The sequence below is a fragment of the Thamnophis elegans genome, chromosome Z (genome assembly GCF_009769535.1).
Source record: "Thamnophis elegans isolate rThaEle1 chromosome Z, rThaEle1.pri, whole genome shotgun sequence".
Classification (NCBI taxonomy): Eukaryota; Metazoa; Chordata; class Lepidosauria; order Squamata; family Colubridae; genus Thamnophis; species Thamnophis elegans.
Genome location: NC_045558.1, coordinates 18,777,634 through 18,796,265, shown reverse-complemented (window position 1 = coordinate 18,796,265; position 18,632 = coordinate 18,777,634). Strand labels below are relative to the sequence as shown.

The following is an 18,632-nucleotide window of genomic DNA, read 5'->3' as shown; positions in this document are numbered from 1 at the left end:
GAATTAATCTCTGAATTTTTCAGGTGCATGTGAATGGTACACTTAACCGTAAACTTAAGAATATATTAAATATGTTGTGCTTTATTTATAAACTTGCAACAACTTTCTTTCTGTCCAATCATGTCCATTAGGTAGAAGGGGTAAAAAGGGATTCAGGCAACTCTGGATATGACCTTGCGGTGAGTGGGGAGAAATTACAAATCACAGGAAAAGAAACTAAGTACTTATAGAACAACAGAGTTGGAAGAGATCTTGAAGGTCTTCCAGTCCAATCCCCGCTTAAGCCGGAAACCCTACACTACTTCAGACGAATGGTTATCCAACATCTTCTTAAAAGTGTTGGAGCATTCACATCTTCAGGAGGCAAGTTGTTCCATTGATTAATTATGCTAACTGTCAGGAAGTTTGTCCTTAGTTCTATGTTGCTTCTCTCCTTGATTAGTTTCCACCCATTGCTTCTTGTCCTATCCTCAGGTGCTTTGGAGAATAGCTTGACTCCTTCTTCTTTGGGGCAACCCCTGAGATATTGGAACACTGCTATCATGTCATCATCAGTTCTTCTTTGCATCAAACTAGACATACCCAGTTCCTGCCACCATTCTTCGTATGTTTTACCTTGCAGTCCCCTAATCATCTTTGTTGTTCTTCTCTGTACTCTTTCTAGAGTCTCAACATCTTTTTTACGTCATGGCAACCAAAACTAAATGCAGTATTCCAAGAGTGGCTTTACCAAAGCTCTATATAGTGGTGTTCTGGTTAATGAAAATAATGCCAATTAGAGGCTATTGAAAAAAATGGCTTTGTTTTGCAGCCTTGTTACGTAGCAATGGTGGTGATGATGATTATTTTCTTCCAATAAATTTATTTAACAAAATCCACTAGCTTTTTATTCATTTTTTACTCACAAGAGACTTTGTATTAATGTATGAAAAGATTCGGCCTTGTAGTCATCAAGCCATCCAGTGAATCCTCAAGTGGTATTTGTGATCAAGTTGTAGATTCCTACTCTAACAAAAATCTCACAACTCACATATAAGCATATCACATGTCGGCCAAACAAAATATACCAGGATAATAACTTTAAATGAAAATTCCCTAAGAATGCATTGCTGCCTAGAATCACTACTATCCACAGTTCTTTTAAGATTCTAATTTAAATTTAATTTAATTTTAAGATTCTAATGTAAGATTCCTTTATACTCAAATTTCAAAGTATTATAAAAGCTTGTATTTTGTAAAACCTTTTAGCACTTCAATAAGAGCCCTGATCAAGAAACAATTATACAATAATACAGACAAATGTGAATTTGTTCACAAGGAAATAAAAATATGATTCCTCAATAAATGTATACACACCCACACACACACCCACGCACACACGCACACACACACGCATAGGATGATTCCTTATGTCTGAACAATACATTGATATCTGATCTTCTTGAAGCCTATTTGATTGGCCATCACTACCATACCACTATAAACTGCATGTATTCAATTCTATCAATCCACTTCTAAGTAGTTAGATTGCAGTACTTAACTAATTTCCAATGGAGAGTTATTTAAAAAAGAAGAATTAACCTGTTACACTAAGCAGGAATTTATAATATTCTATCAAGAATTTATGTCAATGTTAGGAAGTTAGGAAGCTTGAGTATTCATAGAATTCATAGAATTATAAAATCATAAGGCAAAGAGGGCCTTGGAGATCTTCTAGTCCAACCTCCTACCCAAGACCTTATGTTATCTGGGAAACTCTCATAAAAATCTGAAGGTTTTTTTGATCTTGCAAAAGTTAAAAATAATAAATATTTTAAATTAGTTCACTTGGGTCTCAGTTTTCCATGTTTGTTCCTGAAAACCTCATATAATCCGTCTGCCATTGAATCTTAATGGGATTATAAGGTTCTTTTTTTGTCATTTCCCTGTTCTCCATCTTAGTATTTAACAAACAGGGAGCAATAGAGGGAAACATTTCTCCTATTTCTCCATTTCTCTGTTCTTTTGGCATTATGATTTCTAGCAAGTATGAAGTATATATATTAGATATATGAACATAAATGCATACAAATGTATCGCATAAAAATATTTACATGAGTAAGTGGAATCTTCAGGATTGATTTCAGCGGGAAATGTCCAACTGACACTGGTTTTTTTTGGTCTAACTGTACATGTTTTTCTATCAATTCTAATTTCAATTATTTAAATTGAGTATTCAATGAAATCAATGTTTCACTTAAAATTCTACATCTCCTTTTTATTATTTTGCAGCTGACATTTTTCTGCTGTTTGATTCTTGTTGACTCAATGGCCAAATCATGTAAAAAGCCACAGAGTTCCGACCTAACTTTTATCTAGACCAGACATGTCCAATCTGTGGCCAACAAGCCAAGTTATCTTCATTCAATGAGACCTAGGAAATCCAAAAAGTTGGACACCCTTGATCTAGACAAATGTCTATCATTTCAACTGTTCCAACTAAGGTGAAAGTATGCCAAGGTAACTTGAAAAAGAAGCATGGTATTCACCAACGAGAGTATACATGTGATGAGATAATTTGTAATATAATTAGTAAAAGAAGGAATGGATATAAATTGCTAAGAAAGAATAATATTCCAAAGAAATAAATAACTTGCAAAATGTACAGCTTCTCTTTATTTGAACTCTGCCTCCAAAGACTATATAGAAAAATTTATCATGTTTTGTGGAAAAAATGCAGAAGCAATTTTAAATCTCCCAATCTACCCTAATCCCTGATATTCCCAGAATGTCTTTTATCCAAATATTAACCAGACGCATTCTGCTTAGATTTTAAACTCAGACAATGGGAGGCTCTATCTCCTAAAACTCATTGTTCATTTATTGATCCCATTATCCATATTTAACAATATCAGTGAATGGTAAGAATGATAAGTAGAATTTCACTTCCAAAAAAATCATGGAATTACCAGATTAGCATTGTAATATTTAGGCTGACACGTACTGATAAGATAGTACGTGATTAATCCAAACATTGTGCATTTAATATATTTTTTTATTTCCTAATATATGATAAAAAATATTAGCAAGGAATAAAATACATTATCCTTTAATACTGTTCTGTCTGTGACAACTACAATACTTCATAGAATTGGGATAGTCCCAACAATTAATGGACAGAGCAAGGATAACACACAAAGCTTTTATTTCATTTCTAATCTCCTGTCCTACAAAGCTGCATTGTTACTGGCTATTTCCTGAAAGGGGTTTTAAAAATCTTGTAAAATACTTTTTTATTTTAATGCTAGTGTCAATAAAGTGTCACTGAGATGTGTGCTTAAATGTATCAGAATATCTGCTCTATAAAGAAATTATGAGATCCTCTCACAGAAGTTAATATTTTCGCTTTCTACAATGTCACAACCTGATTTATGTAGCTTTTATAGCAGCATGAGGCACAAAACACAAAGTTCCACTGATAAAACAGCAAAAATTGCAGAGGCTGTGTAACAAACTTAAGAACTCATATTACACAGTAAGGGTCCCCAACTCCAGGACCACAGACCGGTACTGGTCCATGGCCTTTTAGGAACCAGGCCAAGCAATGGGATTCATTTAGGTTTACCACTGGTTCTCAACTATGAGGGTGTGCATGCACGCTCGCAGCACATGCACCTTCCGTAAATGTGTGTGGCCTTCTGCGCATGTGCTTTGTTCATGTGTGGGGCATGCACGGATGCACGCGGCATCAAAAATGAGGCTACATAGGATGTTTTGGAACCGGGGTGGGTGAACCGGTCTGAACCAACTGAATATTACCCTTCACCAGGCCACACGGGTGGAGGTGAGCAGTGGGTGAGCAAGCAAAACCAAATAATCCCCTTCTAGGCTGTGGAAAACTTGTCTTCCACAAAACCAGGCATTGGTGCCAAAAAGGTTGAGGCCTACAGTTCTACAAGATAACATATCAGGATCCATGGAGGATCCATGACTGAAATAAAAGATATTTGACCAAATTATACCTTCTCTTTGTTGTAAAAAAGATTGTTTCATATTTTACAGAAATAAGCTGCCTTAATCTTGAAAAAAAGGGCATAGAGTATACTGGGTCTTTTTATTGCTTCACGTTATTCTAAAGATATAAACTGCAGCTACTGTCATATGTTTCTGAATTGCTCACAAGTAAAGAGAAAATTAAATACTTCTTTCTAAGCGCTTCTTTCTGATCAAAGCATTTTAACAACTGTGGAAACCATCACTTGACTTGAAATTCTGAAATAAAGAGAGACTATTCAATGAGCCAGTTTGGTTTAGTGGTTAGGGTGCCGGCCTAAAAATCAGGAGCCAGGGATTTCTAGTCTCACCTTAGGCATGAAAGCCAACTGAGCAATTTTGTGCCAGTCATTTTCCTTCGGTCCAATTCACCTCACAGGGTTGTCATTATTGTAGGGAAAATAGGAGAAGGAAGGGGAATTATGCATATTTGCTGACTTTGGTTATTTTTAAAATATTTTTTTTTAATCTAATAAAGAAATAAAAGTATAGCTGCATTTGATGTTCTCTCCTAATTTTTCACAGAAAGCTACTGTAAGAAAATTCTCAGCATTTTTCAGAGTACCTCATGATGCTGTATTTTTATTTCAGCATAATATTTAAATGAATGCCCAGAATGAATTATTTTTATATCATAATCAAAACGTTCTGTGGAACAAAAGTATTCTATTTATCAAGAATTTTAAAAAGCAAATAAAATATATTCCCTCTACAATGACATTGCCTTTTAATCAATTTAAAGTGAAATTCTTGATAGTTATGTCACTAGTCAAAACACAGAATCAAATCAGTTTACAATCCAGGATTCTATTTATAAATGTATGTTTGGACTTTTCCCACCAGGATGATGTTAAATATACTGTAAATGCAATTTTTTCTCTGCTAATGGTAATTTATTCTTTTCAATTACTTACATTACTGAAGAAGTGTCAGAATTGGACTTTATATCACAAACTTGCAAATTTTGGCACAGAATCATATGTGTATCATGGCTCATTTAATTTTCCAAGTACATTTAATCACAGAACCTGAATACCGGAATTCTATCTCAATAGAGTAAGCATTGATATTTTAATTCAGCTCCCTGACAGAATATGGCTTAGGGCCATTATTGGTAATATATTCATTTTACCCATCACCTGTTTTTTTCTTGTTTTTTTTTTGGGGGGGATGTGGTGCAATATAATACACTCATGTTCAGCAACAAATCAAAAATATGTGCTATATTTTATATAACTAACTTTATTTAACACTACCTTGACTGTGAATTTTTTTTCCTTCCATGTTTGAGTGAAAAACTACCCACAGAATGCTGTCATGATTTCAAATGCTGCTAGTCTATAAATTAAAGTCTTGCAACTAGCAAAAACCATTTCTAATTATCAGACTAAGATGAAACACTAGAAACTTTTTATGAGGCTGTGACAGAAATAAGTTACATTTTTGCAATCCAGTTTCATATTAGGACAGAATACATAAAATGATAGAACCTAATTCTAATTTATATATTATATATATAAAAATTAGAACTAAGTTCTAGTATTTTCATCTTGACTAACTGAGCTGTATTCAGAAAAGATTTCTTAGGAATCAGTCAGTAAGATTTTCTGGTGAAAGAATCACGTTTCTATTTCAAATATATACAGTCTTCTTATAAAAAAATAAGCTGTCCATAATTGTTCTGGAAATGGGCAGTCAATCAACCAACCAACCTACAAATCAATCAACCAGATAAAAACAGAAACCAACATATCTAAGAAAATAAATCAATTAAAAACCTATACGATACATTACCTTCCGCTTCGAGCACTGAAAGGAACTACATGGATCCCCAAAGGTCCGCCATCATTGGAAACTTCAACGAGCTTCACCATATCACTATGAGATAATGATGAATGAAGGAACGTGAACATGGACCAAAAAATGACAAATACACTTCTACAAAAACACAAACTCAAAAACGAACACACAGATATTTGAAAATTAGTATAGATAAAAACAACATTGATTCCTACATACCTCAGTAATAATCTGACAGCATGAAAAAATAATAATTTCATTAGTTATTTCAAGCAAAATGCATTTGTATAATCATAAGCCAATATACAAATTGTATTATGTCCAATAATTAAATAGGTTTACTTATAGAGATTACTTTTCTAGGAATTAGGTGTCAAAACAAGACTAAATCAATTTGTTTTAAAGAAAACAGAAAGTTCCATTTCTTTTTGTTTTCCAGTATGTTTCCATAAATAACTTTTAAAATAAGATAAATATTGTTTTAGCTTAATTACCACTATAATTATTTCCAAATTTTATAACTCAAGAGTTGATAATATAAATCTCTCAGTCCTTTGGTACTTTAATTAAAACATAAATAGTCATCCTTAATTAATATTAAAAACCAGGATGAATTGATCCCTTTCAAACCACATGTTTGTTTTTTTTAAAAACTGATCCTATGTAACACTGTAGATCAATCTGAACTTAACCATCAAATTGAGAATTATCAGAATAATATGCACTCAATTCAATAATTCCCCATAATCACTTTAATAGTCCTATAAGAATCAAATCAGTGACTGAATTTGCAAATGCAATGTTCAAACCATAATGCAAAACTGTTTTTTGCCCTGGTATGCTTAACATTCACTGACAAGTTCTCACACATCACCAACATAGCAGACAATTTCCAACTGTCTGCAAATTCTGACACTCTTCTAAACTATTTTTAGCTCAAATTTATGAAAGCTAAACAATTGTAATTTATGAATACATCTAGATTTGTAAAACAACATATTCCATTCAACTATAATTTCCATTCAACTATAATATTATTTGGCAAATTCTTATGCAGTGTACATCAAAATACATATAATATAAATTCATTTGCTTTCATTTCATGTACAACTACTCAATTTAACACATTATTTTCAAAGCTTCTTTGAAATAGTTTGTTTTCATCAGATGTTTTTATTACCCAATTTTGTAACAGGGATGATAAAATAATGAAATTCTGTGTGCAGTCTGCGCTCTCCTTGGCTGAATATTGGTATTAGCTTCATTTTTTTTAATACCGTGAAATCTGGATTGCATATTAATGGATGAGTACTTATATGCAATCACATGCGACATGTATAACCATACATTGATATAAACTTAGCTACATAAGACACGATCAGGATGCAGCCAACTTCTTAGAAGTTGCATTTTTACCTTTTTGCAATAACCAAATTATCATTCAAATAATTAAAATTTCTATATGAAAATCTTTGTATCATTCATATAGAAATTTTATTTACATATTGTTAATTCCAATACATTTGTAATTTATGTATTTTTTCATTAAACTGTTTTAAGAATGTATGGTCAGCTTTTCTTTTGCAATCAGAAACTAAACTATATTCCGCATCCCAACCTTTGGAATTTTCAGTAAGCTAAACAGTTATCTTGGCATATCTGAATGATAACTCTTACTCCGAATGCAGCAATACAAATTAATTTTTAAACATAAGAAACATCTCAAAAGCAGCTTGTCAGATATCACAGGGAGGAAAGTGTTACTTTTTCTACCTCTTAAATTCTACTATAGCTTTTCAGCTTCTTTCTGCAAGGAATATTTAAACATTCTCCCAGTCTTCTTGTAATTCAAATGTAGTTCATTTTCTAATCATCCTGTCTCACCCTCTTTTTGTGTCATTTGCTTAGTTCTCCTGCTTAGCTTTCTTTCCAAAGAAGGGCTTTTCCAGATAAACTGATTTGTGCCTCATTCTAATCCTTTCCAGCCAGCACACTTTACAATATAGTTTTTAAATTATATTGCAGTCACTGTAAATGGAAGCCACAAAAGAGGGAAGAATCTAAAAAATGATCAAATTGACTTCTCATTATTTGTTCAATGATTTTCTCTTTCTCTCTGCACTGCTTGAATTATCCAATTTCCACTTATTGTGTTAAAAATGAGCAAGTCCAATAGTAATCATTTATATGTCATAATGGATTCTTTCGAGATGTATTCTCAAGTACAGAACTTTAACTATCAATGTTACACGTAATGGTTAGGAAAAGATACTGATTTCATAAGTTGATTTTATATTTTGGCACTCATGTGTTTTCCATTAATTAGAAAATAAAAGATATCATTATAAATGTCTCAAATTCTCCGAAGCATTCAATTTTGAAAACAATTCTGCAAAGATTTACTGGCAATCTCTTTTCACATGATCTTTACTCACTAAGATTAAAGAGGTATCTGCAGACCCATAATGCAAAGATCTAGCTTTTTGGACAAGCCTTTAAAACTGGAAAGGTAGAACAAAGACTTGAAGAAGATGATCAGCAGCCAAATTGGTAAACTCAGCTACTTCAATAACAAGTATATTATCAGAAGACTTAAAAACCCTTAGTAGTGTCAGTCAGAAATAAGGTGTGGCTTGGCGCAACCAAAGGGACAGAATCCACATTATCTCTTTTAATATTCAGCTGAACAAAGGCAGGTCTTCCCATAAGATTGGAAGAACTCTGAATGCAGTTTGAAGCAAGTACCATATGTATAGATTTTTTGCTTTTACTTAGTTACTCAAGAGGAAGTTGACATACAGTTCTCAGTGAAGTTACGGTATAGAAATTACAAAAATACTTGTGCATGCATCTTGTGGTCATTTATCATGTGTTCACAGGGTTCTAATTTTTTATGAAACTTGTCACAACACCAAACTTTATTTCGGCCATTTCAATATAAGAACATTTTAACAAATCATCAGCGTTATCAGAATCCTGATCAACATTAGGGACAAGTCATTATGGGGGGGGGGGGGAATCTATGTAGTCACTGAGAGCTAACACCAATTTTATGATGCACAATCAATCACATAATCAAAAAAAGATATATGTGATGCATCGAGTGGTGTCAACCCAACGTGTTGTGAAAATTATTTTCTTCACGGTCAAAACAAAACAGGAATATTTGCCTCCTTAGCCAAGAGAAGCCTGACACATGCATTTGAATGAATAATATTTGAATCTGTATCCAAATATTAATATAATTATTAGTCCCACATTCAGCCAGGTGCTTAGATTGGAATTGGCATCAGCCTTTCTGTCCACACATGTTTAGGACTTCTAAGGTATTCAGGACATCTTGTTGATCTAGCCAAGAACAAATCCAGCATAGATTTCTGTAAATCAGTCCCCAACCCCCGGTCTCCAGACCAGTTGGGAACCGGGCTTTGCAAGTAGCTGACAAGTGCACGAAGCTCCATTTGGAGATGAACTGGATTAGGTTGTGAACAACAAACCATCCTCTTCCTTACCCTAACCCTGCCATTACCTCTGCTGGTCCGTGGAGTCAGAACGGTTGGGAACCAGTGCTGTGCATTACATCTCATTGTATTATCTGGCTCTTCAGATGAAACTTGTCTAGTGTGGCTTCATCTGTTATATAACTCCTATTTTGTTCAAACCACACATGGCCTACAACATGACAAGATAGTGCCTCAGTGGTGATTATTCTAATAAATCACACATATTTTGTCCGTGGTGATCTGTATCGAATCTGGTCCTCCAGGTAAAGCCATCACTATTGTAACTGTCCACTTTGCTAGTAGTTATTCTATTGCTTTCTGCCCTTCCACCTTTCCAGACCTAGAGTTTTCTTTAGCAATAGCACTTAGACTTATATACCGCTTTAGAATACTTCACAGCCCTCTCTAAGCGGTTTACAGAGTCAACGTATTTCCTCCAACAATTTGGATCCTCATTTTACCCACCTCAGAAAGATGGAAGGCTGAGTCAACCTTGAACCTGGTGAGATTCGAACTGCCAAATTGCAGGCAGCCGGCAGTCACTAGAAGTAGCCTGCAGTACTAGACTCTGACCATTGCGCCACTGTGGCTAAATCTTAGAAAGCTAAATCTTTGCATAATGTGTCCAACATGATAATTTTAGACAGCTCATTTGTACCTAAATTGAGAATTCTGGGTTGATTTTTCTAAGTGTCCATGTCTTCTTCAACACCAAAGTTCAAACCTATCAAGACTTTTTTCCCCTGAATTTAAGTCTTAATATTTTAAGTATTAAATAGTTTTAAAAAAAACAATTAACTTACTCTAACGAATAGGTGATGTTATCCAAACCTGCATCTGCATGACCCACTGGTTCTACTCTGCTCTCCTCTTCTTCTGTACCATCATCATCCTAGTAATAGTAAAAGAGATAACCATATTTAAGCACAGGTGATGTGTAAGGATACTCACACAATTTTGATACTTAATTATTAAAATATTTTGCATCTTAAATAGCATACAGATTGTCTTTGGGTTACACAGCATTTGGGACTGGAATGGCTAAGGTGTTGGCTAGAAACCAGCAAGTGTTGAGTTCTAGTGCCACCTTAGACGTGAAAACTGGCTGGGTGTTGGCCCAGACACTCCTTTCACTAACCCCAAATCACCTACAGGTTTGTTATCATGTGGACAATAGCAAGTGGAAAGAGTATTGGTAAGGTGTTGTTGTGTGTCCAATTACACTTGGCCAACAAAGAATTCTATTCATGAAAACAAAAAGGCAGGATATTTTTTTTAAAAAAATGCACTTATATAACACAAAATCACATAACTGCATGGCTTAGCAACAGCAATTCCAACATATATCACTTTAAATAGCCTCTGATGTTGTTGGCACAAAGTACATACTTCTCAATTTCTACTCCAGATTGCACAACATTACCAGGCTGAAGTACCAACTACTTTTCAAAGCCTGCCTTAAAGAGACAACATTCAAATAGAATGCAAATAAGGTATGTGCCAGAACTGACATTTACAAGAGCAAGTTAAATCGGATAGTAAGCATCTGATTTGATGAACATTCAAAGCTTTCTTTCGTGAATTACACAACATATTGCAACCCCTGAACAGAGTTGGTGTTTCCTCTTCCAGTATCCACAAGTACAGTGCTAATGACTATCAGAGATCCTTGACCACTATATGTGCCCATGATTTTATGCAAGGAAAAAGCCCTAGCAGACATTTGAAAGGAAGCATAAGGTCACGAAAGAGACAGAATTAGTACAGTTCAATTACAATTGCTCTGTTTACAAATTCACTTACTCTAATACACAAAGGTTTAAAACACTTAACCATTTTTTTAAAAAAATAAAGCTATTTGCATGATAAATATAAAAAATATTAATATTTTAACCACCTGATACGTAACAATGTGAGGGTGTTTAATCTTAGTAGGTAAACTCAGATTTTTGTCAATTTTTTTGTCTAATCTACATTACTGGGATTCCTGATAGGCTTATATCCAAATATTAACCAGTAGTGACTTGCCTAATTTCCAATCCCAAAATGGGTAAAGAGGAACCAACTGCACAATTTCAGAGAAACATGAATGTCTTTAAATGCTCATTTGTATGAATACTTTGTCTACTGTCCTACAATCAGCAGTTTAAATTCAGATTTGCTGAAGCATCAATCAGTAAAATGATATGTATTGGATGATGGGTTATGAATTCAGCCCAAAGAGAATCAATAATGTGAATTATTAATGAGATATTAAAACAAAGCCAAGACATTTGTTATGTCCAAGTGGTATTTCCTCTGAGGGCCTGGAAATCTTACGAGTTCTTACTACAAACTATATTATAGACCAAACTGCTAAATGAAAGAACATTGTGTGAACCAAATACATACATGCATGCACACACACACACATACACACACACACACCCATGACTTAGATACTGCAATTGGATTTATTTGTAAATCTCAACAAAATTTAGCATTTATAAGTTATTCAACAGCATATATGTGCCTATACTTAATTTATTTTATTCTATATAAATTTATATAAACTCTTGCAGCAAGATCTCATTACACCTCTACACAAATGCACTACCATCAAACTATTCCCCAAATATGAAAAATTATAATAACTAAAATGTTTAATTGCATTAAAATGTGATGCCTGGTGCACAACTGAACAAGAAAGGTTTAATTCTTATAGAAGATCTTCGAAGTATTCAATTAGCCAAGTACAGAATTAGCCAAGAATTTTTTACGGAATATGCAGGCTTAATTATGAATGAAAGAAATAAAATCTATTTCTGAATGAATTAATCTCATCTATCCTTAGACTGGTAACAGTTCACACTTCAGTGAGCACTGATAATGGAAGAACCATAGATGGATTTGAGAGAAAAAAATGTATGACAGTCTGAATTAATGTGACTCAAGGAAAAAATATTCTTTTAGGTTACATAATAGTAATGGTACAGAAAAAATTATTGGATCATCAGGAAATTCAGAAATGAGTAAGACTAGTAACTACTGCTTAGAAAAAAACACATCTTTTTGCTTCAAATACAAGACTAAATACATCATTCTACTCAAACATTACCATGTCAAAATAAATATAAATTTAGAACAAAACAAGCAAAAATGGCTATGTACAAGAGTGTGCCTCTGTCCAACATGTTAAATATAAATGACTCTTCTTGTTCGATGTAAATGAGTATTTGTCAGGGAATTGAGCTGCAAGTGTCTAAATGAAGTCAGAGACACTGACATATGTAGTATTATATAAATACATACATTTCACATTTATATTTAAAGCAGACAAGATAGTAACACAGTAACATCATGAGGTAAATCCTCACACAGTTTACAGAATATACAGAAGAAGAAAAGGGCAGGGAAAAGGGAAAACTCCTCCTCTACACCCACTGCAATCAATCATACAGAAGCCAACAATCTCCATCCATTCAACTACAACTGTGTGTTCTGGACCATTGTACACTTTATTGTTCCAGCTATTAAAATTAATATTCTAACAATATTGAATCATTTAAGAGAAATATAAAAGTAGGTTGAAAGCAGGGGAACTGGGTTACCAAAAATCAAACAAACCTATACATAGAAAAATAAGAACTGGTAGAGTCAAGAATGAATGGGTCTGGAATATCTGTGGATTATACACAAAAGCAACTAATCAGGACAAAAGAAGCATGCAAAAGAAGGACATTGTATGGACACAATGGCTAGCCTAGTATACAATCCTGGAATGTGCACAGTGAGCATGGCAGTGGCAGGAAAACCTAGGTCAGGTCCATGGGTGAAAGTGGACGCTGTGTGGGAAGTGCTGTTTGGGGTGACACAGCCGAATTGGAGGAAGTGCTCTTGGAAAACTAGAATGTAGATTTCATGGAGGAGGAGAGGCAAGTCCATTGCCAGCAGAGCTTATCTTCTGTTCACCCTTGGTCCAGCTTTCCTCCTGAAAAGCCTCATGAACAGCCAGCAGCCTCACCCTCACCCATGTCAGGACCCTGACCTAGCGATAGGAGGAAGATGATGAAATTCAGCTACAGCAATGTGGGACAGCCAGGTGCAGGGCAACTGAAAGGACAGAGGTGAAACAGGTGGGAGTTGAATCAAAGGCAAGTATTTCAGAAGAATGAGGTCCTCACCTAACAATGCTGTCTTAGCCTAGCAACCAGAACTACTGGAATTACCATTTCTAACAGTATGGTCTTGTGATAGAATGGAATGGAAAAGAAAAGAAAGAAAAGAAAAGAAGAGTTGGAAAGGACCTTGGTGGTTGGACTAGGCAGGAAACCCTACACCACTTCAGACAAATGTGTCAAATGCCCCCCCTTTTTTTTCAAATTTACTACTAACGCTAAGGGAATAGTATACTGTTTCGATTTCATATGGTAATCTAAGTCTAAAAATTATGTCTCTCAATTATGACACTTAGAGTAAGATAAGCTTCTAAACTTCACTGGAGTATTGGTACCATGATACTATAATCAACAGATACATCCCTTAAAAAAACATTTTAATAGTGCCATAATCAGCAACTCTTTTCTTTTCCATACAACACAGATTTTCATTTACATGGAACCAAACATAGATTAATTTGGACACCTGCACAGGGAAGTAACTTAGAATTCTCATTTACTAAAAAAAGTAACTAGCTTTGAAAGTATCTACATCAAGCAATTATTGCCTCGGATTTCTTCTTAAATTAAAAAGCCCACCTGTTATAGAGATAAATTAGAAATGCTATATTTTATTTACAGGCAGGGAAAAGTTTGAGAATGAACTATTTAGCAAATTTAGCCAAAATGCTTTGTATAAGAGTAATTTTTATAAAACATTTAATACCACTTTACCTTACTTATGTTATTAAAAAGTCTGGATTACTAATGTTATAGATTATGAGAAGCATCCAATTTTTTTTAAAAAAAATTAAAGATTGTAGTATTTGGACATACAGTATCAGACTGGGGAAACTGAAGAATATCCACATAACTGCACATGAATAAAAACATATTCAATAATGAATTACTATAGATAAAATATTGCTCCGTACTGATTAAAGCTCTTTGGAATTCCATTTTCTAAATCATTAAGAGTATTTACCTCATGAATATCTTTTCTCTATGTAATCACAATTGGACTATGCCTTATCTGTGTATCTGAATATACTTCAATGGATTTCCTGTAATCTTCACTTTACGATTACTGGCTAAAACTACTCAGAGAAGCAATCTTCAAACATAAAAGAAAAGATATGCAATAACACTTTTGGAAACAACTCAGTCACACTTCCAGGAAAAGCTTTTCCCCCTCTTATTTCTGTGGCAGGATACTCTTCTGCCACCTAAGATTTCCAGGCTTTAAATATGAGGGCTTTTCCCCATGTAATATCCATGAGCTACTTTTTTTTTTAATAAGCTTCATATTTCCTGGCTTTCTTATGACTGCCAATTTCTTCCTTATCTTTCTAGATTAAGTAAACCATCTGTTCTTTTTATCCAGATTTGAGATGAATAACAGATGAAACATGATTTCCAGTTCTGCTTTTTAAAGATATCAGTAATAGAGAAGACTGGAACACACAATAGAAGGATCAAATATGAAAACTCAACGCAAGGTGCTGATGACAAAGCCATGTTTTGTGAATACAATGAATTCACCATATTTGAAATATCACAAAAATCAGTGCAATAAAACAGGATGTATCTTATTTTTCCTCTATTATGGCTATTTTGAACATCATTCAAAATCCTGATTTAATGCAAAGCTCACAAGGAAGAATAAACTACATAGAGTTTCAATTTCTCTTTAGGACATGAATGATGAACTGGTGATTCTGCATATATTATTACATGTTAAATCCTAAGCAACCTGGGTAGCATAGACGATTGTGAGAAATTATGGAACTTGAGTGCTATCCCAACAATAATCAGGAGGGTCACAAACTGAACCAACAGACCTTATGTGAGTCTGAGGAGGATGTCCAAATTCTGATTCCATTTTTATTGACAGTCATTTGTTAAGATTAAACTACAGTTAGCATTAATAAGTAATCCTGAACACTATTCTGGTCCTTACAACACAGACAATCTGGTTTAATAATTTCCCATCCTCATTCCCTTTGGTGGGTTTTCAGCGAGGCTGAAAAATCACAAAGAATTAATATTATACAAATCATACTTACTGATTTGTTATTTTTTTAATATTTCACAATGTATTGTTTATATATCTTGCTATTTTAAATGTTAGATGCATGCCAATTTTATGTAATAACAGAACTCTTCAAAAATATAGGCAAGTTCAGTTTTTAGAACAGGACAGTACAAGACAAGATAAGAATAAGGGATTGTGAGACTGGCTGGGAAACTGTCACAGAAAGTTGAAAATGAAGATCATATAACTGTAGCAGTAGCCCAACAGCAGACAGAAATACTGAAGCAGCCACAACTTCCCTAAATTTTATTCCATCAGGAGTCAGGGTACAGCATGGAAACATGCTGTAGGTTAGCCCATTTGTCATACCTTGAATCAAAAATGGCTACCTTGTGAGGCACCATTCAAGTGAGTAAAGATCATGATAGTTTTAGCAGTATGTAGATGTATGATGGTGTGTTTGTGTGTGTGTGTGTGTGTGTGTGTGTGTGAAAGAGAGATGGGTAGAGAGGGAGTTAAAACTGCAATCTAAGTAAAAAAAATTTTTAAAGTACATTGCTTCTCTTGGTATAATTAAAAGCCATAAATAATGTTACATATCATTTATTTTTATATTTTACTTTCAAACAAAATCATTTTTGACCATTACACGAACAAAACCAGTCTAAAAACGATGAAGACTTTCAACACTGACCTCAGGTTATATGCAAGCACTTGATAATTAGCAACATTAGAACATGAAAAATAATTACTGGGGATTCAATTAATTATGTTTTGTTATTATTATGGAGGAAAAGGTCAATTATGTCTTAGCAAAATATCTTGGTGTGGGAAATCTACTTGCAGACTAATTTATCATATATTAACAACCATCTGGATTGAATGTAGTATTAAAGGCTCCCAAAGTGTCTTTCCTAAGTAGAAAAGAAAAAAAAAAGATTTTCTTCTAGTGGAAACTGTATGTAAGATCATGATTAAGTTGTTAAAATCTTAGTGCTCTCTAAGCTTCTTTCTTTCTTTTTCTTGCAGATATTTCACTTCCAGCCTAGAGAGAATTATAAGTTCAAGTGGGAGTGAAGTTTGTTAGCTGTAGTGGTACCTTGGTACTTGACTGCTTTGAAATTCATTAAATTTGAATTTCATACCCAATGCGTTTTGACATGAAAATTTTGTCCACGTAGTCTTCAGAATAATTCATTTATTTATTTCAGATAGTCATTGTTTGTTTGATACTCAAACCATAAGCTAGAACTTTTTAGTGTCGACTGCCTTGTGACTAACTACATTATTCCTTATAGGGAAAAATGGTTTGATACTCATCCATTTTGGTTATCATTTCACTTCTGGAACCAATTAACAATGAGTACAGACATACCACTGTATTTATGTATGATAGTTTGTCCCATAAGCCATGATTGTGTGTCATTTCTTTCTTTGTTTCTTTATTTTATATAGCTGCTCATCTAGCAAGTACTTGTACTTGACGCCTCTTCACCCATCGTGGGTATAGGCGACTTCCATGGAAATTTGACACTACTGTTTTAGTGGATACGGCGATCCATGGAAGCTGTTTCGGCTGGATATACCCAAGGGGACGCCAGTCCCAAGGGTCGACAGAGCCCGATTGGTGGGAACGGGGGGCACCACGTGAAGGCCGGGTTATCGTTTGATAGTTGAGAGGCTTTGCAATAAGCGTTGCAATGTATATTTTGCGCATCAACTATCCTTGCCCCATCTAGCAAGGATATGTCAGGATGGGTAACAAAAAGGTTTGGAAAAAAACTATAGGAGCAAACAACAACCAAAGATAGGGACAAACATATCATGACAACCAAGAAAACCAGGAAACCATGTGGGTTTAACTAACTTCTCAAGCTCTTGGAAAAATAACAAGACATTGACCTTTATTGCTTCTTTGATTGCTTCTGTTTATTTGGTGTTGCTTCCTGCTTACCTAGGTGTCAGTTTTCATCACTTACCTATTAACCAACACCCAAAGAGGAAAGAGGAGTCAGTAATAGATAAACAAAAACAACTAAGGAGGAAATAATGTTCCATTCAAAGAGTATTAAGGAAAAAACAACGCTTCAATCAAGGTTTCTAAAAAATTTCCTTCCTTCATTATTGGTATCATTAATAATGATAATATCATCATTATTGATGATATTATCTAGTCTGGTAATGAAACAATTGCAAGGAACAAAATAACATTAGAGAACATCAAGATCTATTTTTTTCTTCTTCTACCCTTAAGGTGTTTCAAATTATACTCTCCATTCAGCTTATAATATGGAATCTAACATGTAAATGAAAGATTAAAATATTTTTTCATTAATTAAAGGAAGAATTGATTCTTCCAGAATATTTAAATGTATGAATATATGGATGGAATATTTGAATATTTGAAATATTTATATAGAATATATAATACTTATATATTATTATGAAAATAATAGTATTAATAATGTGAGTGATAAATATTAATAAAATATTATGGATATTTGGATGAAACTACTCAAGGAGAGAACCAATCTAGAACTAAAGAGAAATTTCCTGACGGAACAATTAATCTATGAAACAACTTGTCTCCAGAAGTTGTGGCTGGTCCACTATTGGAGGTTTATAAGAAGACATTGAAACCATTTGTCTGAAATGATAGGCTTGAGCAGAGGGTTGGATTCAAAGACCTCCAAGGTCTCTTCAAACTCTGTTATTCTGTTATTTCTTTTATAGAAATAAATTCTGATGAATAACACTCTGTTTTCATTTTAAACTTCTTAATGCCTTTAATTGTCTAATGAAAAGTGGTCAACAGCTAGTATCAGACTATTTCTGAAAATAAAGTCATTTCTTCTCTATGTGCCTTCTCTACAACCCTGAACAAGTAGAAATGAGGGGTGGGGGTGGGAATCTTGCTCCTATAATTGCAGTCACTTCCACTACTTCCTGAGCAGCCTTAAAAATATTTAACTAGCTGCAAAAGCCAAAGACACCTCAGTATCCAGCCATCCCCATTCTTTGAGATAATCCCTGCCTGGGGAAAATTAGGATCTTTTGCTGGCAAATCCCTCGGGTTGTCAACAAGTGATTCTGGGCCTCTTTAGCTCGGACCTAGAGGGATGAAGA

General features: G+C 34.1%; 1 protein-coding gene across 1 annotated transcript in view; it reads right to left on the bottom strand.

The window, feature by feature from the left end:
• Positions 1 to 18,632, bottom strand: part of PARD3 (par-3 family cell polarity regulator) — a 492,108-nt gene that overhangs the window by 123,523 nt on the left and 349,953 nt on the right. The window contains exons 6-7 of the mRNA XM_032237658.1: positions 10,139 to 10,227; positions 5,827 to 5,910 (exon numbers count right to left, since the gene is read on the bottom strand). Coding sequence (XP_032093549.1) covers positions 5,827 to 5,910; positions 10,139 to 10,227 — 173 coding nt within the window. The remainder of the gene's footprint in view (positions 1 to 5,826; positions 5,911 to 10,138; positions 10,228 to 18,632) is intronic.